General features: G+C 46.5%; 1 protein-coding gene across 1 annotated transcript in view; it reads left to right on the forward strand.

The window, feature by feature from the left end:
- Window positions 1–23,259, forward strand: part of pkhd1l1.1 (PKHD1 like 1, tandem duplicate 1) — a 186,950-nt gene that overhangs the window by 147,757 nt on the left and 15,934 nt on the right. Inside the window, 11 exon segments of the mRNA XM_038808494.1 lie at window positions 1,017–1,051; window positions 1,053–1,151; window positions 2,666–2,777; window positions 3,880–3,993; window positions 7,726–7,891; window positions 9,942–10,174; window positions 10,822–10,989; window positions 13,527–13,684; window positions 16,649–16,784; window positions 18,141–18,509; window positions 20,509–20,660. Coding sequence (XP_038664422.1) covers window positions 1,017–1,051; window positions 1,053–1,151; window positions 2,666–2,777; window positions 3,880–3,993; window positions 7,726–7,891; window positions 9,942–10,174; window positions 10,822–10,989; window positions 13,527–13,684; window positions 16,649–16,784; window positions 18,141–18,509; window positions 20,509–20,660 — 1,742 coding nt within the window.

The following is a 23,259-nucleotide window of genomic DNA, read 5'->3' on the forward strand; positions in this document are numbered from 1 at the left end:
CCTTCTGTCGGAGTTTTACCAACCAATCAGCACCCTTTTGTCCTGTCGTATAAATTGTTGATTGTTTGAAATTTGGAATTCTTGTGTTTGTCCTGATGAGTGCGAGATGGAAAACTCAGCGACATGTCTTCTTTTCAGCAATAGTCAGAAATATGTGCAAACAAAAACTTCCAACAAAGGAACATTAAACTCTCAGGGGGGAAAGAAGCCAGAAGCCCAACCATGGGCAGCCATGTGGACTTATTTGTTGACAAATTGTAACAGAGCCGAGAATAAACTCAACAAGAACAAATTATATTTCTATAAACCCAGTTAGAGGCTCTGGTTCCTCAGCAACTCCTGGAGTGCAAATTCACCACAGTAACCCTGAGGATTAAGGAGAAAGATTGAGGACAGCTTGGTTTCATTCTCTATTTAGTTTCTATGGTTAAAGGGATCTAACTGTGTTTAAAATGCTTAAAGCAATTTGATTTGGTAAATTTTTTAGAAGTATTTCCTCTGGTGTTGGAAATTTTTAAACATTCTTTCATGGAATGTGGGGGTCGTTTGCTCGACCAGCATTTATTACCCATCCCTAGTTGCCCTGGAGAAGGTGGTGAACTGCCCTCTTGAGCCGCTGCAGTCCTCAGTAGGTACACCCACTGTGCTGTAAGGGAGGGAGTTCCAGGATGTTGCCCCAGCGACAGTGAAGGAACGGCCGATATTTCCAAGTCAGGATGGTGAATGACTTGGAGGGGAACCTAGTCATGGTGGGGACCCCATGTGTCTGCTGACCTTGTCCTTCTAGGTAGTAGTACGTCGTGGGTTTGGAAGCTCGCTGCTATAGGAACTTGTGGTAAATTGCTGTAGGGAATGTTTTGTAGATGGTAGGACAGGGCTGTTACTCTGTGTCAGTGGTGTGGAAGAAGGAATGTTTCTAAGTGGGTGTTGAAGGTTGAGAGTCAGTGAGATGCTGCAGTGCATCTTATGGGCCGTAATCCTTATTATTCAGGAGGCTCATATCTAATTCTGCTTTTATTTCAGACAAAGGGAATCGGTGCAAATCTCCAATGGTCACTCTGGTGGAGAATAGATTGGGTATTTTCCCAATAGTTTATGGACCCTCAGCGATCTCTCACACTATTCCAACAAGCGCATTCTTATCAACGTAGGTCCATAATCTTCTGCCTGCAATTTGTATTTGCAGATTCACGCTCTTCAATTTTGAAAGATTTTGTAAAAATGAAGCGTGTCATTTCAGTAAGTGTAGTTAACAGCAATTGTGGTTGTGTCTTTCGCGTAAGTATCATTGAGTTGGGCGAGATCTTATGGGCGCGATGGGTAACGTCCCTGTTCTATGCCAGAAGCTCTGGGTTCCAGTCCACTCTCAGGATTCGATGGCCAAGGAGGGTGTGTTCCTAACGTGGTGCAAACTGGTGGATTGTCAACCTGTAAATCCTTCCCGTACCCCACCAATGGCAGGTGGCAAGAGGGGAAGCATTCCTGGTCAATCACACGATGGACAGAACGTTGGCGCCCCTACCTGGGCTCTCCTATCTCCAGACGGGAACATGCCTGGAAAAGCCTATGTTACCCCAACAACTTGGATTCCTTGTGGCATCAGTTGGCTCTGTTGCCTGGAAGGCCAGGGTCAACCAGACTGATGCCAACGGCACGGGGTTTGATCCCTCTTCTTGTTGGGGTGGATTTGGGAGCTGCCTCTTTGCCCTACCCCTGGAGGAAGGTGTGGCAATGGTCAGGCAAAGTTTTGGGCAGAGTACTGAAGAAGAATCATTCCGTTCTATCAGCAAAAAATCTATTATTTCATAGAATTTACAGTGCAGAAGGAGGCCATTCGGCCCATCGAGTCTGCACCGGCGCTTGGAAAGAGCACCCTACCCTCCACCCTATCCCCATAACCCAGTAACCCCACCCAACACTCAGGGCAATTTTGGACACTAAGGGCAATTTTGGACACTCAGGGCAATTTAGCATGGCCAATACACCTAACCTGCACATCTTTGGACTGTGGGAGGAAACCGGAGCACCCGGAGGAAACCCACGCAGACACGGGGAGAACGTGCAGACTCCACACAGACAGTGACCCAAGCCGGGAATCGAACCTGGGACCCTGGAGCTGTGAAGCAATTGTGCTAACCACTGTGCTACCGTGCTGCTCTGATTATGTAGATTAATAAATTTGAAGACGGGGGAGGAATGGTGAATTCTAAACTAACCTGCTGGGACAATCAAGGGTTAATCAATGGAACCAGATCCCCAGGGATATAGTGGGAATAGTTTGTTCATTCAAATGCAAATTAGAGAGGTTTTCCTGAAGAAATAGCATTTGGCGATAGAGAAACTGAGTAATTGGGGACGTGGAACATGTTCCCAACAAACAATGATTTTGGAGCCATGGTTCCGAAAGCTCTGGGTCTGGGTCTATTACAGACTCATTATTAAAGATCAGCAGTAAATCATGATGCACATTCGGAGAGCTGGTGCTAACGTGAAGGGCCAAATGGCCTCCTTATGCACTGTAACGATTCTGTGATTGATCAGCGTGATTGGCCAACAACTCCATTATCGTTGGATTAGGTCATTACCAGGATGGTGGAAGATTAATTAGATAAACCGCAGTGTTTAATTGTCCAATGAATTCTATGTTCCCGCCTGTTTTTCCCAGAATGCCCTGGTGGTCGGAATTAATCCCAACGTAAACTGCTCCGATGTACAGCCTGATGATTCTATCCTGAGCCACAGTGAGGCCAAGCAGAATTCTGCACAAGCAACAGGTAGTGGCAACTATTTCAAATGGACAAATACAATCATCTTTGTTAGTGTCACAAGTAGGCTTACATTAACACTGCAATCAAGTTATTGTGAAAAGCCCCTAGTCGCCACATTCCGGCGCCTGTTCGGGTGCACGGAGGGAGAATTCAGAATGTCCAATTCACCTAACAGCACGTCTTTCAGGGCTTGTGGGAGGAAACCGGAGCACCCGGAGGAAACCCACACAGACACGGGGAGAACGTGCAGACACGGCATAGACAGTGACCCAAGCCGGGAATCGAACCTGGGACCCTGGCGCTGTGAAGCAACAGTGCTACCCACTGTGCTGCCGTGCCGCCAATTTCACCTCTGGGTCAAGTGGGACTGGAAATGACCTCATGCTGGTCCAGAGTGTCGAAACACAGTCCAATAAACAGTCATTCACCACAGACTCTCTTTTCTACCCTAAATATCCATGTTGCTATTGTCCCCATCCTGTGCACTTCAATAACAATCCTATTATGTGCTACTTTATCAGATCCCTGTACCACACTCATCCATCCTCTCTGCCTCATCCAAAATCTAAATCAAGTTGGTCAAAAACGATTTGCCTTTAACAGACCAATGCTGGCTCTCCTTGATTAATCCACACTTGTCCTGGAAATGTCCCCACCTTCCAACGTTCACCTAGCTGGCCTGGAATTGCTGGATTCCTCCTAATGGAAGAGAAACGGGCCATTCAACCCAACTAGCCTGTACTCCCATTTGTGATACAGTTTAGCTCTATACCTTTCCCCCTCCCTCTGCATGGCTTCTCCTTAGGTGCACCCTTTTTGAACAAGGGTGTACATTTGCAAAGTTCCTATCCTTTGGAACCCCTGCAGAGGATTTGAAGATGGGGATGAGTGGCTTTGTATTATAACCTTCCCTCCGCAGTGTAGGGTGCAATCCTTCCAGCCCAGGTGGCGTTTCCAGCCCCTCTAATGCCTCCCCTTTATCCAATTATATCTCATGCAGTAAGCTGGAAATCGCCCCCTTTTTGCTGAAGCTTTGGCAAAGCCCTCTTTCTTGGTCAACAATAGAGCTGCGTAACCTGTTGATTAATTTGGATTTTGTTTGATTGATCAGGTCGGAATGGAATATGCTGGCCGACCTTTGCCTCTGGTACGAATTCAGCTCCCTATCACCCACACGACAGCCTGATAAGCTATCCTGCAATCAGTGGACTAATGACTGTAGAAAGTAAGTGAAGAAAGAACTGTGAATTTGTGTGAATTTAGTTGCGGATATAGATGATCAGCAAAGGGGAGGAATATTCTTTTCCTGTGTCAGGCGCTGTAGTTCAATCAGTCGATGAATGGTTCCTCAGTGAACGGGATTATACGAGTGGAAGGCTCATTATAATTTGGTGAGGTCTGGGATTTAATTCTCATCACCCAAAAAGACAGTCAAAAAGACAAAGGAAGATCCCACAGCCAATAGAGCTGATAGAACCAGCTACAATAGCTCACATTTTGAACCAGTTTGTGCCTGTTGAATATGTGCATCTTTTGCAGATTTGGGATTATTGTCATGATTCTGTTAAACTAATAATCCAGAGACCGTGAGTTCAAATGTCACTGTGGGCAGTTTGAGAATTAAGACTCAGTTTAAAGGAATATCTGTTAATATGTTAGTGACCATGACGGTGTTGGATTGTTGTAAAAACTGAACTCATTCATTGAAGACCCCTTTGTAAAATGAAGTCTGTCAGGCTTATCCTATATCCTATATCCTATACCCTGTACCTATATCCCATATCCTATATCCTGTATCCTGTATCCTATATCCTATACCCTGTACCTATATCCCATATCCTATATCCTGTATCCTGTATCCTATATCCTATATCCTATACCTGTATCCTATATCCTATATCCTATATCCTATACCTATATCCCATATTCTATATCCTGTATACTATATCCTATATCCTATACCTGTATCCTATATCCTATATCCCATATCCTATATCCTATATCCTGTATCCTATATCCCATATCCTATATCCTATATCCTATACCCTGTACCTATATCCCATATCCTATATCCTATATCCTATACCCTGTACCTATATCTCATATCCTATATCCTGTATCCTGTATCCTATATCCTATATCCTATATCCTATACCCTGTACCTGTATCCCATATCCTATATCCTGTGTCCTGTATCCTATATCCTATATCCTATATCCTATACCCGGTATCCTATATCCCATATCCCATATCCTATATCCTGTATCCTATATCCTATATCCTATACCCGGTATCCTATATCCCATATCCCATATCCTATATCCTATACCCTGTACCTATATCCTGTATCCTGTATCCTATATCCTATATCCTATATCCTATACCCTATATCCTATACCCTGTACCTATATCCCATATCCTATATCCTGTATCCTGTATCCTATATCCTATATCCTATACCCTGTACCTATATCCTGTATCCTGTATCCTATATCCTATACCCTGTACCTATATCCCATATCCTATATCCTGTATCCTGTATCCTATATCCTATACCCTGTACCTATATCCCATATCCTATATCCTGTATCCTGTATCCTATATCCTATATCCTATATCCTATACCTGTATCCTATATCCTATATCCTATATCCTATATCCTGTATCCTATATCCTATATCCTGTATCCTATATCCTGTATCCTATATCCTATATCCTGTAAACCTGTATCCTATATCCCATATCCTATATCTTATATCCTATATCCTGTATCCTATATCCTGTATCCTATATCCTGTATCCTGTATCCTATATCCTGTATCCTATATCCTGTATCCTATATCCTGTATCCTGTATCCTATATCCTGTATCCTGTATCCTATATCCTGTATCCTGTATCCTATATCCTGTATCCTGTATCCTGTATCCTGTATCCTGTATCCTATATCCTGTATCCTGTATCCTGTATCCTGTATCCTGTATCCTGTATCCTATATCCTATATCCTATATCATGTATCCTGTATCCTGTATCCTGTATCCCGTATCCCGTATCCCGTATCCCGTATCCCGTATCCCGCATCCTATATCCTATATCCCGTATCCTATATTCTGTATCCTATATCCTATATCCTATATCCTGTGTCCTATATCCTATATCGAGTCACACACCCACCTTCTCTCGGATTTGCCCTGCATATTGGACAACTAGGATGTATAATAGGTTTCAGCCCTGGCAACAATGCATTTGAATAAATAATATCGCCTGATTCTGCATATTGAAGGGGTGAGCGAATGAGATATTCCAGCACTGTCCAACACAGAATAATAGAAAATGAACTTCTGGCATTTATAAGCCTGGGAAAGTCGTTTTATACATAGGTGCTGGCAACGATGATGGGAATAATGTGCAGTCTTATACAGAAGTTTGCAGAGACTATCAGCAGCATCCGGAGCCAGTGAGCCATTGCATTCACTTAGCCTTTGATGCAGTGAACCAGCGTGCCCACTGAGCCAGTGAGCCAGTGCATTCGCTCAGCAAGTGAAATGAAAATGAAAATCGCTTATTGTCACGAGTAGGCTTCAATGAAGTTACTGTGAAAAGCCCCTAGTCGCCACATTTCGGCGCCTGTCCGGGGAGGCTGGTGCGGGAATTGAACCGTGCTGCTGGCCTGCTTGGTCTGCTTTAAAAGCCAGCGATTTAGCCCAGTAAGCTAAACCATCCCCATAAACCAGTGATGCAGTGAACCAGCGTGCCCACTGAGCCAGTGATGCGTTGAACCAGTGATGCATTGAGCCAGTGATGCAGTGAACCAGTGTGCCCATTGAGCCAGTGATGCATTGATCCAGTGAGCGAGTGCATTGACTGAGCCAGTGATGCATTGATCCAGTGCACCGACTGAGCCAGTGATGCATTGATCCAGTGCACCAACTGAGCCAGTGGTGCATTGATCCAGTGCACCGACTGAGCTAGTGGTGCATTGATCCAGTGCACCCACTGAGCCAGTGATGCATCGATCCAGTGCACCCACTGAGCCAGTGATGCATTGATCCAATGCACCTACTGAGGCAGTGATGCATTGATCCAGTGCACCAACTGAGCCAGTGATGCAGTGCCAGTGCACCGACTGAGCCAGTGATGCATTGATCCAGTGCACCAACTGAGCCAGTGATGCAGTGTGCCAGTGCACCCACTGAGCCAGTGAAGCATTGATCCAGTGCACTAACTGAGCCAGTGATGCAGCGAACCAGTGCACCCACTGAACCAGTGATCCAGTGAGCCAGTGCACCCACTGAGCCAGTGATGCAGTGGGCCAGTGCACACACTGATCCAGTGATGCAGTGAGCCACTGCACCCACTGAGCCAGTGATGCAGTGAACCAGTGCACACACTGATCCAGTGATGCAGTGAGCCACTGCACCCACTGAGCCAGTGATGCAGTGGGCCAGTACACACACTGATCCAGTGATGCAGTGAGCCAGTGCACCCACTGAGCCAGAATTGCAGTCAGTCAGTGCACACACTGAGCCAGTGATGCATTGATCCAGTGTGCCAGTGCAGCATGTGAGATTTCTACATTAGCTTGAAGAAAACACCATTCGGAAGGTCCCTGGAAAGATGTGTGTCAACTTTGGTATAAAAACAGAAGGTACTGGGAAAATGCAGGTCTGTCAGCGTCTAGAGGAAGGTTTGTAGTGGTGTTACTCAGGGGTCAGTATTAGGGCCCTTGCTTTTCCTGATATTTATATTTGAGTCCCATATGACCCTCCCTCGGAAGAACATTAACCCTGTTTCTCTCCACAGACGCTGCCAGACCTGCTGAGTTTTTCCAGCACTTTCACATTTCCAGTTGCCTTTATTTTGTGTCATTTTTGAGTTTGTGACATGTTTGAAATAAAAGTTTTTGCTGTTTTGTCAATTCCGTGTGATCTGATTTTGAAACTTTTCTTTCATTGAAGACACAACATTTGTTGGATTCAAGGGTATCTGTTCCAAAGAGATGAATGTCATGTTTATCACAAATCCTCGGAATGAGGATTTGCAGCACCCAATTCTAGTGAAGGGAATCAGCATCATTAACAGTGAGGAGCGAGGGAAAATCTTCATTCACAGACCTGATGTAAGGTGAGTTATTGTGAAGCTGGGATCGTGCTGAAATTTTAAAACACATTCACGAAAAGCTAACACGCGCCACAGAATCACAGAATTGTTACAGTGCAGAAGGAGGCCATTCGGCCCAACATGTCTGCACCAGCTCTCCAAATGAACCGTTCACGATTGCCATTCCCCACCTTCTCGTCGCAACCCTGCACATTGTTTCCTTTCAAATAATCACCCAATTCCATCTTGAATTGTTTCAGTTGAACCGGCCTCCACCATTGGCAGGCAGTGAATTTCAGAGCTTAACCACTCATTTTTGCTTCTTTTACCAATATTTTAAATCTCGTTCTTGATCGCTTTGCGAGAGGGAACAGTTTCTCCCTCTCTGAAAAATGCCTGATGCCTTGGCTACACCCAGTAACAATATCACCTTACCGAGCTGAAATCTAATTAACTCCACAGGGAACTCCCTTAATCCAAATAATATTCCATTAATCCAAGATTTTTACCAGCAACCCAGGACCCCAAAATCTTAGTTGTCTTTCAAATTAGGATTTTAAAAAAAACATGATTGCAGCAGTCAAACACACTAATCCAGGCTTTTAACCCTTACTATACCGAATACCTATAATATAATATATCTGAAATTCCGACATTCATCACAGTGAGTGGAGGTTACCTGTAACGAAGAGTCATCCAGACTCAAAACGTTAGCTCTCTTCTCACATCACATTTGCCATCACACCTGCTGAGATTTTCCAGCATTTTCTGTTTTGTTTCAGATTTTACCATCTGCAGTAATTTGCTTTTATCTGTGTGTAGGTGTGTATGTTTGTGTGTGGCGGTATGTGGACAGATGTGTGTAGGTATGTATGTTGAGGTGTATGTACCAGTGTGTGTATAGGTGTGTATGTGTTGGTGTGTGGAGGTGTGTGTACAGGTGTGTGTGTATAGGCGTATGAAGGTGTGTATGTGTGGATGTGCATACAGGTGTGCGTGTTGGTGTGTGTACAGGTGTGTGTTGGTGTGTGAAGGTGTGTGTATAGGTGTGCGTTTAGGTGTGTGTGTATAGGTGTGTGAAGGTGTGTATGTAAGGATGTGCGTACAGATGTGCGTGTTGGTGTGTGGAGGTGTGTGTACAGGTGTGTGTTGGTGTGTGTATAGGTGTGTGTGTGTAGAGGTGTGCGTATAGGTGTGTATGTGTGTATATGTGTACAAGTGCGTGTGTTGGTGTGTGGAAGTGTGTATGTGGAGGTGTGTGTACAGGTGAGTCTGTATAGGGTGTGAAGGTGTGTATGTGTGGATGTGTGTACAGGTGTGTGTACAGGTGTGTGTACAGGTGTGTGTGTACAGGTGTGTATGTACAGGTGTGTATGTGTACGTGTCTGTGTGTGTATGTACAGATGTGTGTGTGTACAGGTGTGTGTGTGTACAGGTGTGTGTGTGTGTACAGGTGTGTGTGTGTGTACAGGTGTGTGTGTACAGGTGTGTGTGTGTGTGTGGTGAATGTAATTCACACTGTATTGTATTGTATTGTATTATGTCCTTGTGGGCTCTGTATGTGAGTCGTTGCGCGGCTCTGCCCATAGGGGGAGATGAGGAGCTTGTACAGGGCTCCACCCTTGGCTCCGCCCATGACCCCTCCCACTACCAGAAGTATAAAGTGCTGCAGCCATGAGCCTGCCCTCAGTTCTTCTGGTCACAGGCAGGCTCAGTTGTAAGACTACTAAAACCACAGTTTACTTCCAATCGTGTTCCGAGTGAATTGATGGTCTCATCAGTGTGTACAAGTGTGTGTGTGTGTGTGTACAAGTGTGTGTTTTGGTGTTTGGTGGTGCTTTGAATGCTTTGTCCCTTTGTTCAGCTCCTTCAGTATTGACCTTACTCCAAACACATCTGGGCTCTCCCCTAGACAGTGTCTGGCCCTCAGTGTTTCCAGCAGTCTGGGATTTGATATTGGATTTCTGGTGCCTACGATCCAATCTGCCTTCTCCATGTCTGTAATTGACAGACTGACCTCACTTCAGGAAGCTCCCTATCTTCAGCCTTGTTGTTTTGCCGTTTCCTTTGACAGGAGAGCGAATCCCTCTGACTGTACGGACATGGTGTGCGATGCCAAGAAGAAGATGCTGCTGAAAGATCTTGATGGTTCGTTCCTGGGAGCAGTGGGGGCTGTCATCCCCCAGTCTGAATATCAATGGGATGGTGACAGACGCTATGGAACGGGGGATTATCGAATTCCCAAAACCATGCTGACATATTTAAACGGAAGCCGTATTCCAGTCTCTCAAGTTGCTCCACACAAAGGTCTGAAACTGAAGCTTTTTACAGCATTTTTGATTCTCCTCCAGGGAGTCAGGATGAGGGATTTTCCGAAATCCAAACCAAACAGATACCGGGAAAAGCGGAAATTTCTACTCTGCGCAGAGTAGTGTCGGAGGAGAATTAATAGCCATGTTCAAAATCATGAAGGGTTTTAGAGCGAATAATGGAACGCTATTTCCACTGGGAGGAGAGTTGGCACCTGGTGGGTCACAGATTTAGGGTCATTAACGGAAGGCCCAGAGGGAGACGGGGAGAATTATTTTACACGGAGTTGTTGGGATCGGGAACGCACTGTCTGAAGGAGCGGTAATTCCAACAATCACAAGGGATTGGATAAATACTTCAAGGGTTAAATTGGTTGGGCTATGGGGGAAAGATCAGGGTGAGAGTGGAGGCGAATTGGATAAATCTTTCAAAGAGTTGGCGCAGGCACGATGGGCCAAATGGCCTTTTCTGTGCTGTCTCATTCTGTGATCCCTGCATCAAGGGGGCAGGCTGCCCCATCTGTGCTGGAGTTGAAGAATGAATGAGATTGAAATGAGGTGGGATTGTCCTGTAACTCCCACACAGTTCCTTCAGGCAGATTGTTTTGAAGAGTACTACATCACCATTTATTGCTTTCCCCAAAGGGATTATCCGAGATTCCACCTGTATCCACATGCCTGACTGGCAAAGCTACAAATGCTTTGGGCTAAATTACGAAATGCTGGTTATTGAAAGTTTGGATCCTGACACAGAAACCAGGAGGTTGTCGCCAGTAGCTCTGCTCTCAGAGGATTATGTCGATCTTATTAACGGTGTGTATTTCTTCCAAATCTGCACCAGTATTTCACAAAGTACAGAATATTTGTGCTAAAGGATAAACAAAAGATCAGCGAAGGGTTTCAGAGAATTTATTGAATGGGAATTTGTAATGAAACCTCACCCCCATGTCGCAGACAGTTTGACGTTTAATCTCTCCTGTCCCCCAACATTATTACAGACTCCCTGTTTGTTCTCTCTTTCCCCTCTTCCCCCGCCTCTGTACTTGCTTCACACCCAGGGGGGCTGGTTTAGCACACTGGGCTAAATCGCTGGCTTTGAAAGCAGACCAAGCAGGCCAGCAGCACGGTTCGATTCCCGTACCAGCCTCCCCGGACAGGCGCCGGAATGTGGCAACTAGGGGCTTTTTACAGTAACTTCATTGAAGCCTACTCGTGACAATAAGCGATTTTCATTTCATTCCATTTCAAACCATCTTCCAATTCTGACGAAAGATTATCGGCCTGATACATTGGGTTAGAATTCCCAGTCAGTGGCAAAACATTGGTACCCACCGCTGCCCCACACAGATCTACAAATCTCTGTAGCGTGGATTTCCTCTTTCCCAATATCAGTTTGAACCTGGAGTCAATCCAAAGGCATCTCCAGGCATCCGGCAAGAGTGATGTCATTAAACAGGATAAGAAGCCAATCACATTGAAGTATCCTCACAGATAGCCAATCAGGAGGTAAAATGCACTTAAATCCTTATTTTTAGATTACATTTTACAGATAAGCAAAATATTGCTGAAAAATAATGTTTTTGCCACTGATTGAAGAGGCATTGCCTTGGAGAATACACCAGTTAACTAATAACTGACAGTTAACTGCCAAGATTTCTTTGAGTTCGAACCAGGCAGTTTGACTCTGATTGGTCAAGGCATTGCCCTAGGGAATGAACCAGCGAATGGCTTTCGCGATTTTGTTTAATTGAAAAAGGTGCAATGTGTGTACATGTTCCTTCTGTCTGCAAAGAACAGGGCTCTGTGTGTTAATAATTGTAGCTTCTAGCATGCATGGATGAGCTATACTGTGAGCCCAACTGATGCTCTTAAACTGGTTGTCAGGGCATGTGAAGAATTACATTGAAACCCAATTTAAGATAATCAGTCGGGCTCACAGTGTGGAGCATAGGTGTGCCCTAGAAGCTACATATATTAATACATAGGGCCCTGTTCTTTGCAGACAGGAAGGACATGTACTCACATTGTACCTGTTTCATCTAAACAAAATTGGTAACAGTCATTCTCGGGTTGATTGCCTAGGAAAATGCTTTGACCAATCAGAGTCAAACTGCCTGGTTTGAATTTAAACAAAACTTCACAGCTAACTGAAAATTAAGTTGTCATAACTGTTAACTGCTAGTTATCAGTTAACTGCGCATTCTCATGACTGCACCTCTGGCATCAGAGTCCACATGCCAACCAATTAGTACTCTCTCTTCTCATGCAATCTAAATGTTTTTTGCCCTAACAATTTAATATTCTTCCAAATGTCCTGCTGAGTGCAAGACAAAAAGCTTTGACAGCTTGTCTTTTTTTCAGCAAGACTCAAATTCTGTAATACCAATCAACAATAAGTAAAATAGGGGGCGGCATGTGGCGCACGGTTAGCACTGGGACTGCAGCGCTGAGGTCCCAGGTTCGAAACCCGGCTCTGGGTCACATTCTCCCCGTGTCTGCGTGGGTTTCGCCCCCACAACCCAAAGATGTGCAGGGTAGGTGGATTGGCCATGCTAAATTGCCCCTTAATTGGAGAAAAAATAACAGTGTACTCTAAATTTATAAAGAAATAAAAAACTATAAGTAAAATAAATAAATGGGACATAACACCTGAGATTAAGGTAAAAGGTAAAACATCACAAAAAAATAGATTTAAAAATATAATTTTAAAGCTATGTGGAATTTATCATAAAGGAGTTTATAACAATAATCTATATTGTCACAAGTAGGCTTACATTAACACTGCAATGAAGTTACTGTGAAAGCCCCTAGTCGCCACATTCCGGCGCCTGTTCGGGTACACTGAGGGAGAATTCAGAATGTCCAATTCACCTAACAGCACGTCTTTCGGGACTTGTGGGAGGAAACCAGAGCACCCGGAGGAAACCCACGCAGACACGGGGAGAACGTGCAGACTCCACACAGACAGTGAACCAAGTGGGAATAGAACCTGGGACCCTGGCGCTGTGAAGCAACCGTGCTAACCAGTGTGCTACCGTGCTGCCCCGCTTTTACTTTATAATTTAACACATGTTAAATTTAAGAAATGCAACATTGCTCGTTCAAGGCCAGTTGAAGTTTTCTGGGCAGCTCTAACCTGGATCCACACATCAGCATTTGTTCAGGTTCCTGACACACGTTTCAATCACGTCTGTCTTCCAATGGCCCAGAAACTGAAATAAAACCAAATTATGGGTCTTACTGAATGACTGATGCTGAGTATGAGGAGTGTGATTGACGAAAGTCCTTTGCTGGCTTTAAACTGTGCAGCTTGGCACTGTGAAATATTTAACCTACTGTTTCTTTCCCAGGGCCACAGGACCATGGCTGGTGTTCTGGATACACCTGTCAGAAGAGAATCTCGACCTTCTATGGAATTGTGGCAACAAACAAGTCGTATGAGATATACTTCACCAGCACCAGCCCTCAGAGCCTGCGGCTAATGCTTCTTAACACTGACCACAGCAAAGTAAGGAGCTCCTGATACCACAGCTCCGTGTTTTATACATTATCTTCAGCCGTTTGCACGGTTTCACCATTTTTACTTGTTGCTATGGTTTCTCACTGACCATGTGGCACTCCCTCAGTACTGACCCTCTGACAGTGCGGCACTCCCTCAGTACTGACCCTCTGACAGTGCAGCACTCCCTCAGTACTGACCCTCTGACAGTGCGGCACTCCCTCAGTACTGACCCTCTGACAGTGCGGCACTCCCTCAGTACTGACCCTCTGACAGTGCGGCACTCCCTCAGTACTGACCCACTGACAGTGCAGCACTCCCTCAGTACTGACCCTCTGACAGTGCAGCACTCCCTCAGTACTGACCCTCTGACAGTGCGGCACTCCCTCAGTACTGGCCCTCTGACAATGCAGCGCTCCCTCAGTACTGACCCTCTGACCGTGCGACACTCCCTCAGTACTGACCCTCTGACAGTGTGGCGTTCCCTCAGTACTGACCCTCTGACAGTGCGGCACTCCCTCAGTACTGACCCTCTGACAGTGCGGCACTCCCTCAGTACTGACCCTCTGACAGTGCAGCACTCCCTCAGTACTGACCCTCTAACAGTGCAGCACTCCCTTAGTACTGACCCCCTAACAGTGCGGCACTCCCTCAGTACTGACCCTCTGACAGTGCAGCACTCCCTCAGCACTGACCCTCTGACAGTGCAGCACTCCCTCAGTACTGACCCTCCCACAGTGCAGCACTCCCTCACTACTGACCGTCTGACAGTGCGGCACTCCCTCAGTACTGACCCTCTGACAGTGCGGCACTCCCTCAGTACTGACCCTCTGACAGTGCGGAGCTCCCTCAGTACTGACCCTCTGACAGTGCGGCACTCCCTCAGTACTGACCCTCTGACAGTGCAGCACTCCCTCAGTACTGACCCTCTGACAGTGCGGCACTCCCTCAGTACTGACCCTCTGACAGTGCAGCACTCCCTCAGTACTGACCCTCTGACAGTGCAGCACCCCCTCAGTACTGACCCTCTGACAGTGCAGCACTCCCTCAGTACTGACCCTCTGACAGTGCAGCACCCCCTCAGTACTGATGGTGGTGAAATAATTGATGAATAATAATGGCAAATACATGGTAGCCAATCACTGCTTGTTTTACAGCCACCTTATTTTATGAGTGGCAATGAAAATCTGCTGCCTGTAAAATGGCCGCTGATTATGTAAGTGTCCGTTTGGTCCAACCAGCAAAGATCTATTTCACCCCATGGGAGTAATAATAATATAATAACCTTTATTGTCACAAGTAGGCTTACATAAACACTGCAGTGAAGTTACTGTGAAAAGCCCCTAGTCGCCACATTCCGGCGCCTGTTCGGGTACACAGAGGGAGAATTCAGAATGTCCAATTTACCCAACAGCACGTCTTTCGGGACTTGTGGGAGGAAACCGGAGCACCCGGAGGAAACCCACGCAGACACGGGGAGAATGTGCAGATTTGCACAGACAGTGACCCAAGCCGGGAATCATACGTGGGTCCCTGGCGCCGTGAAGCAACAGTGCTTACCGCTGTGCTACCGTGCTGCCCCAGAAAACAATCCTGAGCGCCAGTATATATCCTGTGTAACCATCAGTAAATGGTGCCAGGAATCCGCTTCCTCTGTGCTTCACATGGTGAAGTTTAGATTGAAACTTTGGCAATTTCTGTCCAACCTCATATTCACTCGGTCACCGAAACCATTTCTAGATTAATGCTCATCCTTACTCTGCCTTACTCTGAAACCTAACTGTGGTAAACACCAGTGGTAACACATTGCATGTATTAGGGTACTGCCCCTGTATTACAGGTACTACAGTAAATCGCAGCCTGCTGGCCCCTCCCAGCAGGCGGTGTATAAAAGTGTATACTCTCCTGTGCTGCTCCCATTCTGGTCCCAGCTGCAGGAGGCACAACATCTTGTGCAGTAAAGCCTCGATTGTTTCACCATTCTCGTCTCGTGGTAATTGACGGGACATCACTTACTCTGTGTTTCTGTTGTCTGTCGACTCAACTATTCCAATGTTCAATTTACACATTGCTTTCTCCCTAAACTTGAACCAATCTTAAACTCTGTTGCCCTATAGGCTCCCACACACCAGGACCTGCTAATCTGTCACCACCTTTGCTCATTGACCTACACTGGTTCCCTGCCTGACAAACTTAACTTTAAAATTCTCACCTTTGTTTTCATTTCTGTCCATTGCCTCTCCTCTCCCCGTAATCTCCTCCAGCCACACGGCCCTCTGAGATCTCTGCGTTCCCCAGTTCCAGCATGTTGATAATCCCGATATCCATCTCTGCACCAACGTGGCCATGTATTCAGCTGCCTAATAAACTCTGGGATTCCCCTACTAAACCTCTCCACCTCTCTCTCCGTCCTCTCTCTCTTTCCCTCTATCTTTGTGTCTCTCTCTCCTCCTCTTCTCTCTCCTCCTCGCCCTCCTCCTTTCTCTTTCCCTTTCCTCCTCTCTCTCTCCCCCCGTCTCTCCTCCTCTCTCTCCGCTCTCTTTCTCTCTCTTCTCCTCCCCCTCCTCTCTCTCCCCGTCTCTCCTCCTCTCTCTCCGCTCTCTTTCTCTCTCTTCTTCTCCTCCCCCCTCCTCTCTCTCTCCCCCATCTCTTTCTCCTGCTCTTCTATCTCTCTCTCTTTTCCTCTATCTCCCGCTCCCCCTCTCTCTCTCTCTCTCTCTCTCTTCTCATTAAAACCACTCCTTAAAACCTCCCTCTTCACCACGTTTGTGACCACCTGCCAGGCTGTGGCTGGGTATTGAGTTTTGGGTGACACCGCTCCTGTGAAGCACTTTGGGACATTTTGGAAACTGACGGTGCTATATGAATGTAATTAGTTGTTAGTGTTTCTGTGGATGGGTTTATTGGCTGGAACACTGCCAGGAATATAACGATAAAAAAATGTGAAGCTAACAGCTCTTTTCTTTAAACAAGGCGGTGCTTTTGGAGATATATTATTCCACATCGCAACGCCTGGAGGTGTATGTGAACAATCACTTTGTTGCTCCTACCAATGTGGAATGGGATGCTGATCACAGTGACTTCACACTGAAAGGCCCAACCTATCAAGGTAAACTAACGTCAACATCGTTTCTTTGAAGTAATTGCCCGAATTTCACAATAATTCCGCCAGACTCCTCAGCAAGTCAGAAATGAAAGAAATGTGTGTCGTGGGCTGTCACACACCAGGCAGAAACAATCGGCCGTGCCCTTGTGCTTCTATCCTACGGGAACCTCCTCCTCCTTCATCTAACCCCATCCCCATAACCTCTATTCCTCTCTCTGTTTATTCAGCTTATTCACGCCGGATAAGAGAATCGGCGGGGCGGAGGAGAGGGGGGCGTGAATCCTGTGACGCCGGCCCGCTGATTCTCCAGCGGCGTGGTCGCTGTGGTGGCAGTACCTGCCCCCCCCCCCCGTCAATTCTCCCCACGTGATGGGCCGAGTGGCCGCCAATTTTGGCCGAGTGTCACCGGCGTCGTTCTCGTGTAATCCTACCAGGCGGGACCTCGCGTTCTGGCTGCCGGGGCCATCCTAGTGGGGGGGGGGATCCGACCCTCGGGGAGTGGGGGGGGGATCTGACCCTCGGGGAGGGGGGGGGGCTCCACGGTGGCTTGGCCCGCGGGGGGGGGGGCCTCCACGGTGGCTTGGCCCGCGGGGGGGGGGGGCCTCCACGGTGGCTTGGCCCACGATCGGGGCCTACCGATTGGCGGACAGGCTAGTTCTGTGGGGGGCCTCTGATCCTCCGCTTCGGGCCATTGTATGTCTCCGCCATGTTGCATTGGGGCCGGCGCGGGGAAGGAAACCCACACGCATGCGCGACCTTGCGCTGCCCCTGCTGCCGCCTGTATCAGTAGCTGGAGCTGCGTAAAGCGCTCCAGTGCAGTGCTGGCCCCTTGTGCGGCGCATGATCGCTGCTCCCAGCGGCCCGCTGACGTCGTCGTAAAACGCTCGGGCATTTATGACGGCATCAACCCTCTGCCACTGGATCGGAGAATCCCGCCCATTTTCTCTAAATCTGTCTCATCAAACCTTCCATAATCTGTAAAATCTGTCAGATAACTTGGGCCTTCCCTTTCCTGGAGGAAGGAGCATCAGTCTTTCCTGACGGGTATGACCTCTCAGCTCTGATATTATTTAACGTTTTTGCACCTTCTGCTATGTTCTATCCAGTTTGTAACGTGGCGGCCAGAATTGTTCATGATCAAGAAACCATGACCGAGATTCTCCGTTTTGCCGGCACCCGGGGGTTTCCCGACGGTGTGGGGCTGCCCCACAATGGGGAACCCCATTGACCGGCCGGCATAACGGAGAATCCCGCCGGCCGGTCGGGGAAGAAATGTGGCGCAGCGGGGCGGAGAATCCCACTCCATATTCATATAAAACCTGGTTGGTTTCCTTGATGCATTTTATTATATCTTCACAGGAGAATTCATTCCCAAGTTGGACTCCCCTGTCACTGGAGCAAATTACTTTGACAGAACATACCAGATGCTTAATGTTCTCGTGAGAGGATCGACTCCAATTGAGATCCACACATCTCCTGTCCTTTACATCTCCTTTAATCTTCCCGCAATGACAGTGGATGAATTCTACGGTCCCAACTTAGTGGAGAATCTCGCCCTATTCCTAAATGTGCCTCCGAATAAAATCCGTGTCACTAATATTGTGCGGGAGACAGGGCGTCGCAGGAAGCGTGCTACAGGGATTACTGTCGAAGTAGAAATTGGAGAACCTCCAATGGAGCAATTGTCGTCCAGCAGAAATAATTCGACCAACACCACCTCTACGGAAGGTAAACGGGGGCTTTGAACATCTGCAGCTGATCATCAGGATAGAAGTTTGTGTAATCCGAGAGAATCAGGCTTTCAGCTAAAATATGTCAGTGTCCAGGTTGAGCTCCAGGACGAGCAACCCAAACGTTGAGAGTTCAAATCCCAGCAGATCTTGGTATGAAACTGAATTGAAGAAATCTGGGCCAGCACTGGGACAGTAACCACGGCAAACCTGTAGTGTTGTCAACTGGGTCACTAATGTTCTTCAGGGAAGGAAACATGCTCTTCACAAGCCAGTGCTCCAGTCCCACAATAAGGGGGTGATGGATCATCATCTGAAATGACACAATGATGACTGAATCATTGGAATTTCCCTGTCTGGGAGCACCACATGGATAGTGGTTCAAGAAAGCGGCCCACCACCACCTTTTTGAGGGCAATTAATGATGGACAATAAATGCTCGTATGCTACGATCAAATATTTGACAAGATATTTAACTATTGCCTTTAAATGTTAATGAATTCCCGCTACAACAGGTACATTGTTAGAACAGGAAAAAGCCCATTCAGCCGAAGCTGGCCGTATTCTTTCACAAAAGCATGAAACCTGAATCTTGTGTTCCACTGTGTTCCCATACTCCTTTATCCCCTTTCCTTCAGTCACCTTTCAAACATATTCTTTAATTCTCCCTGCTTCTATCACATAATCCAGTCCAGATTCCACTCAATCACACCCTCTGTGTAATACATGTTCCTCTTGCTTTCAATCCTAATTTCTTTATCGTTTCATCTTCATATCTATTTCCCCTCCTTCTAAATCCCCTTGATCACCGGAAACAATTGGTTTCTTTCTAACTTGTTCCAACCCGTCATATTTTACAAGACCTCTGTCAATTTTTAAAAAGCCATTTACAGGAAGTGGGTGTCCCTGGTTAGGCCAGCATTTATTGTCCATCCCTAATTGCCCTTCAGAAGGTGGTGGTGAGCTGCCTTCTTGAGCCGCTGCAGTGCATGTGGTGTAGGCACACCCACTGTGCTGTTAGGGAGGGAGTTCCAGGACGTTGCCCCAGCGACAGTGAAGGAACGGCCGATATATTTCCCAGTCAGGGTGGGGAGTGACTTGGAGGGGAACCTCCAGGGGGTGGGGTTCCCAGGTATCTGCTGCCCTTGTGTCTAGATGGTAGTGAATGGGGGTTTGGAAGGTGCTGCCTAAGGAACCTTGGTGAGTTGCTGCAGTGCATCTTGTAGACGGTACACACGGCTGCCACTGTGCGTCGGTGGTGGAGGCAGTGAATGTTTGTGGATGTGACTATCTTTTAAATTTCTCTATTCCAACGAAGAGCCCTGATATTTTTTAAACCGTCAGACAAGAGATGAGACCATTAAAAGATGTGAACAGATTCTGTGATTTACTCACCGTGTCTTCATATCCCTTTGATACTCTTAGCCAATTAAATCTATGAATCGCTGTCTAGAAAAATCCAAGAAATTTTCCGTATCCACAGCTTTTTGTGGGACTGGAAGAATTCCAGATTTTCATTCCCGCTCTGTGTGAGGAAAAGCTTCCTGCCATCACCTGGAACAGCCTGGATCCGATTGTAAGATTATTCCCCCTTGTTCTGGACTGCCCCCAGGACAACCACTCGATTAGGATCTGTACCTTGTACCCAACTATAATCTACCATCTCAGTCAACTTTCAATTGAACCTCCCAGAATTCGCTCTCTTTTGAGGAAGTGAGTTCCAGATTTGCACTCCCCTTGGTATGAACAAATCTATGAAGCCATTTCAACACCGTTTAAGCTGATCTTTCATTGAAGTTAGGGGATCTCTTTTGAAGATGATATTTCGCCCTCCCCTCTCTCCACCCGTGCTTCATGGTGATGGGGGAGGTGACTGAGTAAATAATGTTTCACTGGAACCCAGTTATAAAGTTCTGAGCCAGCCTTGCAAAATGTTAGTGATTTATGAAGATGTTGGTCCATTGACGAGGGATTTGTGTTATTCTCACATTGTCCAGGCAAGCTGCAGTTCTCCGATCTGAAGGGATTTGCCAGCAATCTTGGCGAGGCCATGCTGACTGGGAACCTCAGTGCTTCCCTGGGCTTCACTGTCTCTGCCCTGGACATCACCAGCCCAGTCCCACCTCCAGGTGACGCCGAGTGGACCCAGGTACCATCTTATGTCTGTATTTCATTCCATTCAGCTCTGTACCCTCCCCAGTACAAAACCTGGTGGAGTGGGGAGTGTAATTGAACAACAATAAACGCAGAGAATAGACAGCACAAAAACCGGCCATTCGTCCCAAATACCCAGTGTTGCTGTTTATACCAAACAAAATCCTCCTCCATTCTGCCAACTCTCAGCCATTCGCATTCCTGTCTATCCCCTTTTCCTCATGTGTAATCATCGATTAAAAAGCCATTTACATCAATCCATTCCTTCCTAAACAAAAATAAGATACTGCAGATGCTAGAAATCTGACATATAAACAGGCATGCGGGTGCAGCGTTAGGAAAGCTAATAGAATGTTACTGTTTATTGTGAGGGGACTTTATCACAAAACTAGGGAGGTTGTGCTTCATTTATACCGGATGTGGAGATGCCGGCGTTGGACTGGGGTGAGCATAGTGAGGCATCTGACAACAGCAGATTAAAGTGCACGATTTCAAGGTGAGAGGGGGAAAGTTTAAGGGAGATGTGCGTGGAAAGTTTTTTACGCAGAGGGTGGTGGGTGCCTGGAACGCTTTGCCAGCGGAGGTGGTAGAGGCGGGCACGATAGCATCATTTAAGATGCAGCTGGACAGATATATAAACGGGTGGGGAACAGAGAGAAGTAGACCTTGGAAAATAGGCAACAGGTTTAGATAAAGGATCTGGATCGGCGCAGGCTGGAAGGACCGAAGGGCCTGTTCCTGTGCTGTAATTCTCTTTGTTCTTTGTTCTAACAGTTTGTTTGAAATCACTAGCTTTCGGAACGCAGCTTGAGTCACTCACCTGAGGAAGGAGCAGGGCTCCGAAAGCTAGTGATTCCAAACAAACCTGTTGGACTTTAACCTGGTGTTGTCCAACTTCTTACTCATTTACACAGGACACTGGTGAGACCACATCTGGAGTATTGTGGACAGTCTCGGTCTCCTTACTTAAGGAAGGATGTAAATGTGTTGGAAGCAGTTCAGAGAAGGTTTACTAGACTAATACCAGGAATGGGCGGAATGTCTGATGAGGAAAGGTTGACGAGGTTGGGTTTGTATCCACTCGAGTCCGCTTGAGTTTCAAAGAATAAGAGGCAACTTGATTGAAACCATGACGACCCTGAGGGGTGTTGACAGGGTGGATGTGGAGAGGATGTTTCCTCTTGTGGGAGAATCCGGAACTCGGGGTCACTGATTAAAAATAAGGGGGTCACTCATTCAGGCAGCGGTGAAGGTTGGGAGTCTGTAGAATTATTTTACTCAAAGACAATGGAAGCAGAATCTTTGAATAATTGTAAGGCGGAGCGAAAGAGATTCTTGATTAACGAGGGGGTGAAAGGTTATCGGGGGGTCGGCAGGAATGTGGGGTCGAGGTTACAATCAGGTCAGCCAGGATCTTATTGAATGGCGGAGCAGACTCGAGGGGCCGAGTGGCCTAATCCTAGTTTGTATGAAACATTCAGGCCGCATTTGTGGACAAGAAAAACGAGAATTAATGTTTCAGGTCAATGACCATCATTCCTTCCAGACATTTAACAGAGCAACATTCACATTTCATTATTATTCCAGTATCCTCAAAGACTAACTCGATATTCTGACAGCAAAGGATCATTAATTCCAGGTATTGGAGTTGGTGTTTGCTTTTTTCAAGAAGAGAATAAAGGACAATTGCCAACTCTGGTGGCTGAAGACATGAGGATGTGTACGAGGAACTCTGGCAGGAGAATTGGTTTCTGAGTGGGGCACCTGCTTGATTCAGAGAGACTAGCCTTCTCAGTGATAAATCGAGGGGGTGGGACTATCTGCCCATTAACCCCGTCTCCCTCTGGATTAGAATGATCCCTTGTGTCTGCCAGTATCTGGAAATAAAAAGCTTTGGCTCCAAACATGATAGTTTCCAAGTCTGATCCCTAGTGTAAGAATTTAATGTTCTATCCTTTGCAAACTTTAGTGATAAAGTAGATGTGGTTCCTACCCAAAATCCATGTCTATGAGCTCAGCAAAATTAGCAATAAGGAGGAAATCCAGCCTTCATGTTGGGGGAGCGATGTTGGGAAGATTTGTATTAGCCGGGCCTGTGTGAGGTTTGATTACAGCCCCGTCTCGCCTGTCGTTGGGGCTTTTTATATGTTTCCTCAAAGAGAAAAAAAGTTAGGTTTCTCTTATTTGGGATGGGGGTAACTTTGGCCTGTTGGATGGGAATGAATGCTCAAGGGTGGGTTCTGTTTTGGAAATTAAACACTCACTCATCAGGACACGGTGACCAATGTATGCAGTGGGTCTGATAGCAACAATATTACTAAAGAGAAGGCTCCACCCACTCGCATCTCAAACTCCATCTGCCAGGTTAGTCCACCGGGATCTCAAAGCAGTTGTGGAGACGTTTAGGTGGACGTGATTCTCAGATGTCTCGGGCATTCTGAAAAGTTCTGGCTGTTTTTCAAACAATTGCCTGAATTTCTCAAACTGAAAACAAGCCTTCTCCAAATCTCACGGGTAAAATGAGCCTTTGTAACAAATATAACTGCAAAGAACAAGCCTGTGCCGATCATGATGCCTGTCTGAACTAAAACCTT

Source organism: Scyliorhinus canicula, chromosome 10 (genome assembly GCF_902713615.1).
Source record: "Scyliorhinus canicula chromosome 10, sScyCan1.1, whole genome shotgun sequence".
Lineage (NCBI taxonomy): Eukaryota > Metazoa > Chordata > Chondrichthyes > Carcharhiniformes > Scyliorhinidae > Scyliorhinus > Scyliorhinus canicula.